The 15,288-nt window shown below is 41.2% G+C and overlaps 1 protein-coding gene across 1 annotated transcript in view; it reads right to left on the bottom strand.

The window, feature by feature from the left end:
* Positions 1 to 15,288, bottom strand: part of LOC120224782 (extracellular matrix protein FRAS1) — a 415,754-nt gene that overhangs the window by 186,091 nt on the left and 214,375 nt on the right. Inside the window, exons 15-18 of the mRNA XM_039223043.1 lie at positions 12,329 to 12,472; positions 8,017 to 8,157; positions 6,272 to 6,412; positions 4,525 to 4,701 (exon numbers count right to left, since the gene is read on the bottom strand). Of these exons, the coding sequence (XP_039078974.1) occupies positions 4,525 to 4,701; positions 6,272 to 6,412; positions 8,017 to 8,157; positions 12,329 to 12,472 (603 nt within the window). The remainder of the gene's footprint in view (positions 1 to 4,524; positions 4,702 to 6,271; positions 6,413 to 8,016; positions 8,158 to 12,328; positions 12,473 to 15,288) is intronic.

Here is a 15,288-nt window from a genome sequence, read left to right as displayed (position 1 = left end):
AAAATTGAGATTTTTTTTAAAAACTGCTTTAGTTAGAAAGAAGGATACCAATGATAAAATTATATACTTGCCCTTTTTAAATTAGAGGCTTTGCTTATTCAACTATAGTCCCTGGACCAGGAGCATCAGCCTTACTCCAGATCTACTAAATCTGAATTTTCACAGGATTCCCAACAGATTCTATGAAAAGCTCTGATCTAGGCAGACTTCACCTAAAAGCTAAGGCTTCAATATAGTTGAACCTTTTAAAAGAAAATAAAAAATAAAACACCTCAACAAGAGCAGAAGGAGAATCTGAAACTGAGTTTAGAGATCTGCCTGATCCTAGGAACATTCATAGGAAAGAGGAAAAGCCTCCCAGTGACAAGAGATCCAGGTGCTTTCTCCTGTCCATCCACTCTGGGCTGCCATGCACAGCTACCTATGCTGCACTGTCACTAAATGACTCCAGGAGGCACCCGTCATAAGAATCACCATCAGAATGGCACTCCTGGAATTGTACAACATAGCAGACTCCTACCCAGCTCTACCCTAGAGACTTCATATAGATTCATGAACTCATGGAGGGAGGCTTGGAAAAACAGTGGGGGTAGATGGATAAAAAAGTAAAAAATAATATGATTTCACTTTTACGTGGAATTTAGGAAACAAAACAGATGAACATATGGGGGGGGGAGAAAAAAGAGAGAGGGAAATAAACCTAAGAGACTCTTAAAGATAGAGAACAAACTGAGGGTTGACAGGGGGAGGTGGGTGGGAGATGGGCTAGATGGGTGATGGGCCTTGAGGAGGGCACTTGTGATGAGCACTGGGTGTTGTATGTAGTGATGAATCACTGAATTCTACTCCTGAAACCAATACTGCATTGTATGTTAACTAATTAGAAAGCAAATAAAAATTTGAAAAGAAAAAAAGTAAAGGATAGTTTTTTGATGTCTGGAGGTTTTTTTATTCTTGTATTTGTACAAGGGAGCTGATGGGTTATCGCCTGGTTTTTTGTTTGTTTGTTCTGTTAATGAACTAGAATCTGTCAATGCTGACAGAATCAGTTTAAATAGGTGAAATGAACTCTGGATAAAATTACTAAAATCCTTTTGGAGTTAATACTAAATGTTAATATTTAATAAACATGCACAGTTTGGGTTGACTACTGGAAATGCCTCCATATTGTCTTTCACAATTAGTAACAGACGGTTTTTTATACCAGCAATTCTAGCCACATTTTGCAAACACAGAGGCCATATGAAAATAAAGAAAAAGCATAACGTCAAAGCTCCATCTCCTAAAGTACCCCAAGTTCCCTTTTGAGAATGAGCCAAAATCACAGAACAAACACATGCAGGTGGCCATCCCCAGCTCACCATAGCATTTCTGCTTTGGAGCCCACCTGTCTTTCTCCCTCCTCTTATCCTGCTGTGGGCTTCATAGCACAGACCACTAGCCAAGTACATGACATGGGTTTTGTTACTGCTGTTGTTATTCATTTAATTATTATCTGATTCTCTCACTAGAATATAAATTTGACTATGGTAGGGAGTTTGTCCAACTGATCCTTGAATGTCCCTCCAGCACCCAGACAATGACCGGCACCAAGGAACCACTCTATAGACATTTGTAAAAGGAATGAATAAAAACAGACTGCCCTCGAGCTACTAATAAACAAGGTTCTCTTTGGTCACTGTTTGTTAATTTTGTATTTTTTTGTCCTTCAATCATAGACTTGGATGTTAATCAAATATCTCCAGTAGTTTTGTTTCATCTTCCACTAGGTAATTCCTGGGTTTGTCATGTAGTTCTGAGTAGGAACTTTCATGATAACTTCTGACACCACTTCAGACTCTAAGCAAATTGCTTCTTCCTATAATGCATCTGCTTCTCACTTTCATTAGCTGCAGTAATATTCTAATCACTCGGTACTGCAGTCTCAGAGAGAGGAAGAGGGAGAGTTCCAGAAAGCAGTTGTTTTTCTCTTCTTTATAGAAAGGCGCTTGAGAGCAAAAGTGCTGCAAAATAAACTCTCGTTGGTACAGCCACAAAAAACTGCAACCCTTTGAAATGTTCTGCAAAGAAGCAAGGGCATTTCTGGGAATGTGCGAGAAGGAGAGCCCAGTGCAATCTCATAGGACTCCCAAGCCTGATTTCATAGGCAACGCTTCGGCAGAATCGACAATGGAACAGATTGTGGGAAGGCAAAAAGGTTTCCAGAGATATGAGATGAGTGACACGGAACACATCAATCAACACACTTAATACTCAGGGTTGGAAACAATTGGTGGTTGTACTCAGTTTCCCAATGGGATCTTGGGCAACTCAATTAACCTTTTTCTCCCACATTCTTATCACTTATAAATTGAGTACAATGATCTACCTAGCAGAGATTGCATAAGTATTTTGTGATAAATGTGAGTAGATAGCTATATATGTGAGACGTAATATTATTATGTTAACTAGTATAAAACCATCGGGTACAAGGGACTCCAGAGGTCAATGTAGACCTTTCACATGGGACCACAATTAAACCATTCCACAAGGATTAGACCCTAATCCTTTTAAAAAGGTGTCTGTATAATGGGATTCCCAGAAAACTCCCCTTTGTCAACGATGCTTCCTTAAATCCAAGATGTCCCAATCCTGCAGTATTACTATACTGTGCTCTTGCCTCTTCAGTAACCATATCACAGTAGCACCCAGGTAATAGGGTATGGATCCTGGAGTCAGGTTGACTTAAATTCCACTGGACTCTCCTCTGTGCTGGCCACATGACTTTGAACAAGCTACAGCCTTAAATTTTCAAAGCCACCATTTCTTCTCCTCTAATATAGCTGCCTTCCTAACCCCATAAGGTACCATAGCTACATGAAAAACAAGTAAGTCCCTTCACCTAGTGTGTGTACCAAATCAACAGTAGCATTATTTTCTGGCTCAATAACCCTAGTCACTCTAATTTTTATTTACAACTTGACTTTACAGATGTTAATCATTTTTGTTTCTCTTTTCTGATCCCTCTTCAAATTCCCTACTTTTCACTTTTAATAGGGTGTCCAAAATTATAGGAAGAGGCTAACTATGCTGAGTGGCCTGGGAAGATTTCTTCTTGATTTCTCCCAAAATCAGAGGGGGAAGGCTGTGTGGTGTGTGCCTTGGGAAGGCACTGGGACGCTTAGCAATAAAGATTCCTGTATTTCAGAAGTGGCTGTGGAAACGGAGCCATGAGAGTTAAGGAACCACAGAGAGTTTAGGCAATGCATATGTGGGTAGAAATCAGTGTATTTAGAGAGTGAAGATCTTTCCCCTAATTTCTGGGCACTGGGTAACTTCCCTGGAGCCTGGTGCATCCCAGGGAACGGGGGATTACCTCTATAATGTTCCTGAATACCTGAGTATTTGGACTGAGATTTATTACAGTCGAGGCTTTACAATTTACCAAGAACGTTCACACTCCTAACCTCTTTTGATCTCGGCAAAAAGCCTGTGTGAAGGGTAATTATCCCTATTCTAATGTTGTGAATGCAAAGGCTCAGAGAGCTTAAATGTCTGACCCGGGGTCTCTATATTCTAAATCTACATACTTCCTATTATGTCATAGGACTCACTATGTTAAAATCTTTTAACTTAACCTTGAAATCCATCATTTCCATGTGAGAGTATATTCCAATGTAACATTGGATGTTCTAGGATACAAAATTAAATCTGCAGTATACTTAACAGTTACGTGGTAAAAATAAAAACTCAAACTTATGCACAGGAAAAGACTTGGATATATTACAGCAAAATGGTAAAGGCAATTACCCAAGTGGTAGATGGTGGTAGATGATGGACAGATTGTCTTTCTGCTTCTTCTACATTTAAAGTTTCCTTTAATGAACATATGTTATGCTCACAATGAAAAATATGAGTATTGATTTTTTTGTCAGGTAGCTTGAGAGTCAAATAATCTACCCAACTGCAAGGCAACTTCATGTAGGAGCAGAGAGGGGCCTTCCCTACTTCCCCCCAAAATTACATATATCTCCCCTTCGCCTCCTCAACCACTCATAGATGATCCAGCTATTGAGTCAAATTATTCACGATGGCATCAATTCTCTGTAGATGATATACTAAGGCAATGGCAGGAATCACTTCTAAATTTTGACAGAAGTCCAGATTTTGCCCTGACGGGGCCAATTCATATTTAGAGTAGCAAATTAGAAGAAATAATAACTGGAATTCTACAATGAGCACTGGGCCTTTCTTAGCTACTCATACTGTCTCTCAAATAATTCCTGTCTGGAACTTCTTAGCATGTAACTTTTGAGACAGTCGGGTAAATGGAACCAGCTCTTTAAGATCATCTATTATTCACCAAGGGAAGGAGAACATGAGTGGGGTCTCCTTTGCATGTCAGTCTTCTGCTCCATTCACAAGCATCCTGGAACTGTTCTCACACGAAAACAAAGGTCTTCTGGCTTTGGTCCTACCTCCCAGGATCTCTCAAGAGCAAAGCCCAGAAGCTACCTAACATTTCCTCAAATCATGCTTCCTCACCTTCACAAAGTCCAGTGTTCTCCAAGTAAAACTGGGCTCTGCACTGGGACAGGCACATGCCAGAGGTGATATTCGCCCCAGAGAGCCGCTCAACTTGCAGTCCTTCATCAGGCTTCTTACACTGGGCACAGTGAGAGGGTTCTGGACCCACACAAGTGAGGCAAGAGGAATGACAGGCTGCAAATAAGAATAAAATGCAGAAAACAATCCAAGGGTCATATATATGTTGCAACCAAGGGGAGTCCCTAGTTAAATCTAAACCACGTTGAAGAATTCACCAGATACAGCCCATCAGAAAATTGCTTTCTAGTGTTCTATACACAGCACAGGGTGATAATATTCGTGAGAGGCACAGTGAGGGTAATGTTAACTGGTCACATCTCTCAGGTTCTGTAAGAGCTGCCAAGCCAAAGTGTGAAAAAAACTCAGCAAACTGGACAATATTGGCTTGGTTCTCCAGATACACATTCACTGAATGATGTTTTAATATCATGGCCTCAGTTTTTATTGAAAAGTTTAAGAAGCACCCATACAAAGGCCATGACTGTATTTTTTGCAAAGATAGCTGTTGCATTATTGTCCAATGTGTCATCCATCACCCACGTTATAGGCGTCCAGTCAACAGATTTTTCCTAGAACTTATGTGAGGAAAGACTGCTTTTCCAGAGCAGGAAGAGTCCCCTGTGGAGGAGCAGCAAGAATTTGACAGTCCATCACAGTTGCTTGTTTTCCTTGACTACTGGTTGAAATCAGAGGCAGACAGAGTATTGGGACTATTTCATGCCCACATTTTGATATAATCAACTCTTTACAATAGTTCTTTGATAATACTAAACTTTGATATAGTTAACTCTAGTTCAGAATATTTATTGCAGTTGCCCTGTTTTAAATATATTTTTCTTGTAATGATTCTCAAACTCTTTTCCAAGATGCCCTACCAAATAAGTAAACATAAATTAATTTCACTTAATTGAAGTATTTGCTCCCAATGTTCTAGTTTATTTTTTTTTTTAATGTTTTATTTATTTCTGAGAGACAGACAGAGACAGAATGATCAGGGGAGGGTCAGAGAGAGAAAGAGAGGGAGATACAGAATCCGAAGCAGGCTCCAGGCTCTGAGCTAGCTGCCAGCACAGAGCCCAACGTGGGGCTTGAACCCACGAACCGTAAGATCATGATATGTTCTGAGCCGAAGTCAGACGCCCAACCGACTGAGCCACCCAGGCGCCCCCCAATGTTCTAGTTTCAAAAGGCAATGATCCCACCCTCACAATGAACCCAAAGTCTTGTTGGCAAACAGCTATTAAAGAGTTTCCATTTCACTCAGCCAGAAGCATTACTACTGCTACTGAGCAAACTCAGTTTGCTCTGCTTTATCATTAACAAAAAAAGTTTTTCAGGGAAAAACAAAATGAAAACCAAAACCAACCAAACAAACAAAAAAACCCCACTAGCAATGCTAAGAGAACAAGAAAAATGAGGAAGAGTTTGGTTTCATCTTAATATACGGTAAAGGAAACGACAGTCCTCTCAAAGACAGCCAGAAAAATCACAAACTTTTGGGTGTCATCACAAATATTCCAATGTTAATTTTTTCAGAGCATCCCTTGGCAATGAAAAAAAAAGCATATAATGTATGCATAGCCATATAAGATACACTGTAGGGAAAAGTGCATTGAAAAGTAACTTAAATCTTTATCCTTGTGATGGGAAAGTCTCCTAAGAATGAAGAGGAAACCAACATTACCTCTGCAGACCCCATGGTCAGGGTAGAAGCCTTCTCCACAGCTGGACAGGCAGTGGCCTTGGCGCAGAGCCTGGGGCTGGATGCAGGCTGTGCAGTGAGAGGCCATGGGTCCGGAGCAGCTGGCACATGAATGATGACAAACTGAGGAAGAGAGCGAGAGAGAACCATGGGACCCAGGACTAGAGAACTTCCTTCTTACCTGGGCTCCTTTTGTGCAGGCCTTCTGGGTCACTCTTAATCTCCTTCAACTGTCACACCAAATCAAGGGGAAAGATATATGAGGACGAGGGGTTATATTACCAGAACTGCCCACAGTGCCCCTTTATCCATCCATGTTCTATTATTTATTAGCTACCTTTTATTTAGTACTTATATTCAATGTTTTATACACATTGCTGCATTTAATCTTCATAGCAATTTTGAGGGTTTGCAGATAAGAAAGCTGAAGTCTTGGGAGGTTAAAAAATTTGCCTAAGATGACAGAGCTAATGAGCAGTAGAGCTAGGATTTAGCCCTAGGTCTATCTGAACCTAAAACCCTGAGCCTGAATAGGGAAGAGTGGTAAGTTTTATCTGTCCAAGTGCTAGAAGCACTAGAATTTTGGCTGACTTGTCCACTAACTTATCTATGCCCTTAGCCAAGTCAGGGTCTCTCCAGGCCTAGGTTTCTTGGCACATGCACAGTGAGGCTGGACTGACTGGTCATTTAAGATACTTCTAGGCCTGACATTACAAAATTTTAAGAATTATAGTAAACAATCTGACCATTACATATGACAAATGTCAGACATGCAGCTTTGCTGCTGTGGTCCTGGGTGGTAGCAGTGGGACATCTCTGACTCTAAGTTACAAATATCACCATGGCCTATCCTAGGGGACAGGATTGAGATACAAAAAGCCTCCAGAATAATGGGCACGAGCTGGGAAAGAGGAGTGTGGAAGTGGATGAGACACTTGGGTGCAGGATGTTGCAGAAAAGGAATAAACACTGGGTGACTAAAGAGGTTGACAGACAAGAGGGAGGTTGATAAGTTAAGGCTATGGGACAGACCTAAATATTCTGCCACTAACCCACACTACAGGTAGAAGTGAAAATATTTATGCTTGTTTTGGAGGAGAGGGACAATCAAGGTATCCCAGGCAGCAATAAGTTCCCAGAGTTGCCTGTAAGGAAAGACACAAGTCAAGCATATATAAGTAGAAACTTATAAAGTCTAAAACAGAAATGTTTCATTGTTAAAGTTGTATGAATCTGGAAGAAACAATACATAGAGCATATAAGATCAAATTTTCAATAGATACAGATGTCAGCTTTAGAAGCCATCAAACTTCGTTTTTTATTGTATTTTTGTGGTGTGTCATAGTTGCCAATATATGTATTTGTAAATGCCATCTAATATATGATCCTGTAATACCTACAGCCTAAGTTAGTGAGGGTTTATAAGTACACAAGGACTATATGAATATCTTAAAGATGTTCTTAGCATTGAAAAGGACCAAATGATCTCTAATGATGATTGGTATGCATAAGTACTTTACTTAATCACTCAAGTCCCCCATTGCCCATCCACATCACCCTCTCCCACATCAAATACATACAAGCTCTATAATGAAAAAGCTATTCCTTTTAATTTGACATTTTCTCATCATACACACAAATTCCCAAATGAGCAGCAAGTATTGTCAGGTGTGTTAAACACTTTTTGATGATGACAATGATGACGACAATGATTATCCATGTCTTACCTTTGCATCTGCCAGTGACCTCAGCATAGTACCCATCAGGGCATTCAGCAATGCATTTCCCATCATGCAACACTGTCTTCTCAGCACAGGTAAGACATCTGGGGCTATTGGGACCACAACTCTTACAGGATTGATCACAAGCTAAGGGGGAGGGAAACCCACCAGAGACAGTCAATAGTGAACACAGGGAATAGAGAAGTCTATTCTTTACAATGTCCACAGTTGGTATTAACATAGCAATCACATTCTCTGGCTGCTCAGCTAAGTTCCATTTCCTTGACTCCAACGTTTCAAAGTACTCTGTACTTTCTGTTTTCATAGTTGAAGTAGAACCAGATAATTATTCACTGAACTAACTATAACACAGCTAGTAGGCACAACTACCAGGGTATCCAGTTTAATATAGGATTTAAAGTCAACAAGACCTTGAGGGTGGGGATGCCAGTCCAATTGGAGATGAAGATATTCTCAAACTCATTAATAATAAGAAAAATGCAAATTAAAATGGGATGTCCTGGTATATCTATTAACCAGAAAAAAAACTGAAGCTTGATGATAATGCCACATGGTGGCAAGGATGTGCACATGAGACAAACTTCACACTTAAGAGTACAGAAGCTGGTAAGCCACCTGGCACTACTTAGTCTCATAAGGGATATGCAGAAATAAGAAACCAACAATTCTTCCAGATTACCCATCCCAGGGTACCTTCCACACAGGTTCATAAAAGGAAGTTTGAGGCTGTTCACTGGTGCTCTCTAGTGACAGCATGGGGATGGGTGGAGTGGGTGGTCCCTCATGGACAGTACATGGGTGAGCTAGGGGGGATGCAGACCAAGACTACTTTGTAGCAAAGAGAAGCAAAGGGCTAGATGAGAAAACAACATGGCTGACTCATAAACCATGATGCTGAGTGAAAAAGAACAACATGAACTCTATGACACAATCATTTAAGGGGGATAAAAAAGTAAATACACTCAAAAGAATATCCATTTTACATGAGACCATAAAAACAAAGACATATAATTAAAATAGTTTTCTTGGTGAGGAAGGGAAATGAATACAAAAGGAAGGAAAGAGAGAAACAAAAGGAGAGGAGGAAGGAAGAGAGAATGGCTAACAGAAACCTCTGAACTTACTTTGATTTATTATGTTAGCTAGAGCCAGAAAAGCCCTTCATAATAGCACAAGTACTTAAAAGACTAAAGAATGAGGAGGTTTTTGTCCTTTGAATTTCCCCACCCTTTATATCTAACATTTGCAAAACTCAAAGTATGAACCGCCAATGAACTTGCATGTTGTAAATTCTTTCAGCCAGGGCATACCACTGTTTATGACAGGTTGTGCTGGATTTTTCTTAGCACTTGACTTTGATATTTCTACAGATATGGGCTGCTCAGTTATAAATTATTAAACCAACACCAGCCGGTCTTTATCTTGAATAGCACTGAACTGAACTGGAAATAAGTCAGCATTATCAGCATCAGACATTTTAATTAACATTCCGATACCAATCAGTGACTTGGTTCACTGATGTTTGAGAAAATATTTATACAAACGCTTCTGAAAGCATTTCATACAAACTTAGGGAACGCTAAGAATTTTATAAAAAGTGTAAACTCCAGTCTTTATCAAAAGGCCTGTTGGTCAATGTCAATGCTATCACAAAGTCTTGCATTATGCTAAGCAAATGGCAGGTGTTCAGTAATTACCTGTTGATTAATTGACTGGTTGGCTGACTAACATCAGCAATGGTCCATCCTCGTATCTAAAAGATATTTTTTTCTGATCCTTTGTTTCAAATGTATACAGAAAGCATTCCAGATTTATGTTCCCTTCCTAAGCCACCTGTTCAATAGACTTTTTTAGTTCTTCCAGTCAGCAAGGAGCTCTGGCTTTCTTCATCCAACTTCTCAGCTCAAGTAGATTTCCACCCCTCACTGTCTCAAGGTTCACACTAATCCCTCTTTTTTTTTTCAAGGCTTCCTTTTAAATACCTGCTTCCCCTGAAAACACTGCTTTCTCAATCCAGATAACATCATCTCAGCAGCAAGTCAGTGTCACCACCCCTCATCAGTGACAGTAGCCAGCCTCCGTGGGGACTTACAGGCTAAATGCCCTTGGATTAGTGCAAATTTGATATCTGCTGACCTTTACAGAAGCATCTGGCTTAATTGAGCAGGAAAGTGATTCTGGCAGAAAAAGATTAAAATGCTCAGGCTAATGGCAGCCTGGCCCTTCTTTCCTTGTTCTCTCCTGAATCTACACTAAAGCCACCTGTGACTCATCCACATCACGTGAGATTTTTCACACCAGTGATGCTGATGGATCTCTGCACAGCTTTAAGCTAGCAGCTGCCAGGGGCTATCTCTCTTCCCTAAGACAAGTGGATTTGTCAAGTCCAAATATCATCTCATTTTTGTTGTTGCCCTGCTCACTAAACAAAGCGAGGACAATAATTCAAGAAAGTTTTATGGGCTGTACATTTTTATTGATTTAGGGGACTTTGTTAAAAAAAAAAAGTCATCATAGCGTTTCTGTAGGTACGACCATCACAGTAAACTCAATTCAAATGTTTCATTCACTGTCGGGTGCCTACCTGTGGACTTGGCAATGTCCACAGGACAGTAGCTGATCTAAAGACTGATAGGAAGACAGGGAGAAAGGGGGAGAAAAGGATCACAGGAGACAATAATGAGAAGGAGAAGGAAGGGAAAAATAGCAGAGGTGCATAGGAAGGTATCTTATTATAGCCAATAGAGCACTTGGGAGGCAAATAAAATCTAAAGCCAGAAGACCTAGGGTTGAGTCTCAACTCTGCCTCTTATTAGCTATATGTGATCTTAAGCGAGTTTCTTAACTTCTCTGTCTCCTCTGGAACATGAGGATGGTAAAAATAACCATCTCCCAGGCGCCTGGGTGGCTCAGTCGGTTAAGCTTCCAGCTTCGGCTCAGGTCATGATCTCACAGTTCGTGAGTTCAAGCCCCTCGTCGGGCTCTGTGCTGACTGCCAGCTCAGAGCCTGGAGCCTATTTCAGATTCTGTATCTCCCTCTCTCTCTGACCCTTTCCTGCTCACACACACACTCTCTCTCTCAGAAATAAATAAAACATTAAAAATTAGAAAAAAATAACCATCTCCCAAAACTGTTATGAAGAACAGACACCAAACACAGCACTTAATCTGTGCCAAGCACTGTGCTAAATGTCTGCCTGTATCAATTCAGTCCTCCCAATAGCCTTCTGAGCTGGATGTGTGTTAGTTTCCTGCTGCTGCTGTGACAAATTACCACAAACTCAGTGGCTTAAGACAACACAGATTTATTATTTTACAGCTTTAGAGGTCAGAAGTCCTAAAGCCAAGGCGTCAGCAGGACCACATTCCCTCTGGAAGCCCTAGGGGCAGATCCATTGCCTTGTCTCTTCCCAGATTCTAGAGGCTGCCTGCATGCCCACTGCCGCGTCTTGGCATTGCCCTGACTGCTGCTTCTGTCTCAGATCTCCTAATCAGACTTCCACCTTTCTGTCTCCCTCCTCTAAGGACCATTGCAGTTAACTGGCCCACCTGGATAATCCAGGATCATCTCCTCATTTCAGGATCCTTAATTTAATCACACCTAGAGAGTCCCTTCTGCCATTGAAGGCAGCATAGTCACAAGTTCTGGGTATTGGGACATAGACATCTTTGAGGGGCCATTATTCTGTCTACCACAGCTGCTACTATTACCCCCATTCTACAAAAGGGAAACTGACACATGGAGAGATTATGTAACTGCCCACGGTCACGCTCTTCCCTCCATATTTTCTTGCCTTTCAGTGGGTTAATGTTTATAAAGCACTTGGAAAGAAACACTAGTCTGGGTTAACTCTTACTGTCATGCTGTGGGCATTAAAGGTAGAATACACTGTAACTCCTTCAGCTAAATCAGGGGCCCAGCACAAAGGTGGGTCTGCCTTTGGCTGGCCTAAGAATGTCTTTATCTTTATGCATATGTGGAAGACAGTCTGGTGCCGTTGAAGAGTTTCAAACTTGGAGGAAGGAAGCCCTGTTCCTCTCCCTACAGCTGGGAGTCTGGAGCATGCAGCCTGAGTCTCACTCAGGCTAGAATGAACATCCCAACCTAACAAGCTGTTGAGGAATGGGGGTGTTAAAGGAGACCCTATCAGTGTTTAGTAAACTACGAAAACACTGTCAATGTTAGTAGCCATTTGCATATTTGTTGACTAAAAGAAATGTTCTGATTTGAATAGAACAAGGGATGCTGGAAGAAAGAAAAAAAAAAAATGTCTGGCATGCAAAGCCGGGCACTTACCACTGCAGATCCCCTGCTTGTTGTAGAACCCAAGACCACAGCTGCTCTCACAGCTGCCCTCCCTCAGCACTTGGAGGGGGTCTCTGCAGCCCAAGCAGTGCTTCTCTGTCGGACCCCAGCAGGCAGAACAGGACTCATGGCAGACTGCAGGCAAAGAGCAAAATCAGTGTACAATCTATAGTGGAAAGGGCTGGTTGCAATTTTTCTTTCAAAGATTTTAGAATTTACACAGAGGATGCTGGTGCCTTCACTCCTAAATCGCTATGCACATATGGATACCCCAGGAGAAAAAAAACACCCCCCACCAAAAATAACTATTTCTGTTGGCCAGAAGTACAACTTCCATAAATTACTGCTAGGAGATTTGGAACAGGAAATCAGAGACTTTTGAGTAATGAGAATCACAGGGAAGGGAATCATAATTTTGGAGGCAAAGATGGTCTGTTTAATGAAATCAGATGGCTCTTAATCACCTTGCTACCTTGCCTTTTGTAACCGTACAATGAACTGTTGACAGGATCACTGCTCCTATGTCCAACACCATCAAGAATCAGTAAGGAGGGATGCCATCTACTCTTCTCCTTGATTAGACCTTAAAAGAACTGGTACTTCTAGATTTTTACTCCTCTCTCCCCTCTTTCCATCCCCCTCTTCTCTCTCTCTCTGTCTCAGCCCCACCCTTTCCTTCCGTCCTTTGTCATTACTCTTTTAGACTCTCGAGTGTCTGGTTTGCCCCACTAGCATCTGCTCTCGGCATGTCCCTTGAGGTATTTCTCTTACAAGTTAACTTTCTAACCATACATTGTTCCTAAGCCAGAGTTGTTTCTTTAACACTCAAAAAATGTACTTCTCAGGGTACGTTGGGTTGGTGGCTCAGTTGGTTAAGCATCAGTGTCCACCTCTTGATTTCAGCTCAGGTCATGATGTCATGGTTTGTGGGATTGAGCCCCATGCTTGGGATCCTCTCTCTCCCTCTCTCTGCCCCATCCCTTGCTCTCTCTCTCCCTCTCAAAATAAATAAATATTTTTTAAAATGTCCTCTTCTTCTAGCATTTGATTTTATTACTATTCAGGGTTGCTTCTCAACTTAGCATGTCTGCAAAGAGAGGCCTATTCTAAATGACTGGATATACTTAAATTCAGTTAACCATCTGTATGGCTAACCCCAATGTATGCTTCCATTAATGCACCCTAAGTTTCAAAATGTTTGCTTCACAGTGGAGCACAATCTATTTCAATTACGGACTCTACTCATTCCGACCAAAATTGGTACAGGGAATTCCTCTGCTGCTTGGAAGAGACTTGGGAACTATATACCTAAGTAATTTAATTAAGTATCCCTTTAGAAGCAGAAAAGAGTGCCTGCATTGAAAATCTCAAGATCCAATCCTCTCATCTCAGCTCTCAATTGCACAAGAAAGCCTTAATTTCAGACAACTTTTCTCCCCCAACAAATTTAGAGATAATTGCAAATTTTGTTAAATGCCAAGCAGGACTCTTCAATAAAGAATAACAGTGGTATGGGTAGAAGGGGCCAACTTTCGGTGGATCTGAATGATGAGAAGTGGCCAGCCCTAGGCTTGCACCAACAAAGCCCTTGAAAATGGAAGGAGTTTGGAGGTTCAAAGAACTGAAGGCTGCACCTATGACTGAAGCTAGTGGACACAGTGAGACCAGCAGGGCACAGAGGGGCACAGTGAGGAATGGTGGGGCACAGCAGACTGATTCATGGCTAGAGGGATAGGTAGAGGCCCAATCAAACTTGACCTTGGAGATCATGGAAAGAAATTAGGATTTTACCCTAATTGTAATATGAAGTCATGAATGGGATTAAGCAAGATAGACACAAACCCTGATTTTTAAAGCTCTCTTTTCTGCCACATAGAAAGGGTTTAAGGACATGCCTGCCAACACAGAGACCAGTGTGGAGTCCACTGCTCTGGTCCAGGCAAGAGATGACAATAGCAGATGAAAAGTAGAGAGGGAAGAAAGTTTACTTATTTATTATCTGGTTCCCTTGCTGTTAAGCTTCATGAGGGCAAAATTCATTTCCATTTAGTTTAACTCTATGCTGAGGACACTCCTTAGTACTCTACACTTACATTTAACATCTCATTTATATTTTATAACTGTTATATGGAAACACTGTTAATATTAGGATAAGTTAGGGGCACCTGGGTAGTTCAGTCAGTGAAGCCTCCGACTTTGGCTCATGATCTCGCATTCACGAGTTTGAGCCCTGTATCAGGCTCTGTGCTGACAGCTCAGAGCCTGGAGCCTGCTTCAGATTCTGTGTGTGTCTCTCTCTCTCTACTCTCCCCTGCTTGCACTCTGTCTCTGTCTCTCTCTCTCTCAAAAATAAATAAACATTAAATTTTTTTAAATATTTCGATAAGCTACTAAAACTACATTATAACTAAAGATGTGGATGCAAAGGTCCCAGTAACAAGTTTTACCATGAACATACATGAAATCTGTCCATCTTCATTTATTCAGCTACCCTTCAATTACGGACTCTACTCATCATCTGAAGTGCCAATCACTATTTGTGCTTCTGCCTTACTGTTGATTCAAAGCCATTATCTAAAACTAAACAACAACAACAAAAACAAAAAAGCAAACAAAAAACCCAATTTCATTCCTAAGAAAGTATGCCAGGCTGATCTATCAATGTTCAGCAGAAGCATCTACCACATGCAAGGCGCTGTGCTAGCCTGTCGGGCCTTCCCAGCTAGCCACAGGTCAGAAGTCTGCCAGAGAAAACATTTAAACCACCAATCACTTGAGCTCATTGGTAGTAGCACTGTGCAAACTGCACCAGGGAGCAAGTGCGTGAGAGGACGATGGGAAGTAAGACTAAAAAAACAACAGGGACCAAATCACAAATGCCAGGCAAGCCAGGTAAGGACCTTGGACTTCATCTGTAAAAGTTTTAATCAATTTTGCTTCTGAGAGAGTTT

Source organism: Hyaena hyaena, unplaced genomic scaffold (genome assembly GCF_003009895.1).
Source record: "Hyaena hyaena isolate Hyena2069 unplaced genomic scaffold, ASM300989v1 scaffold_1243, whole genome shotgun sequence".
Classification (NCBI taxonomy): domain Eukaryota; kingdom Metazoa; phylum Chordata; class Mammalia; order Carnivora; family Hyaenidae; genus Hyaena; species Hyaena hyaena.
This window is presented reverse-complemented; position numbering and strand designations above follow the sequence as displayed.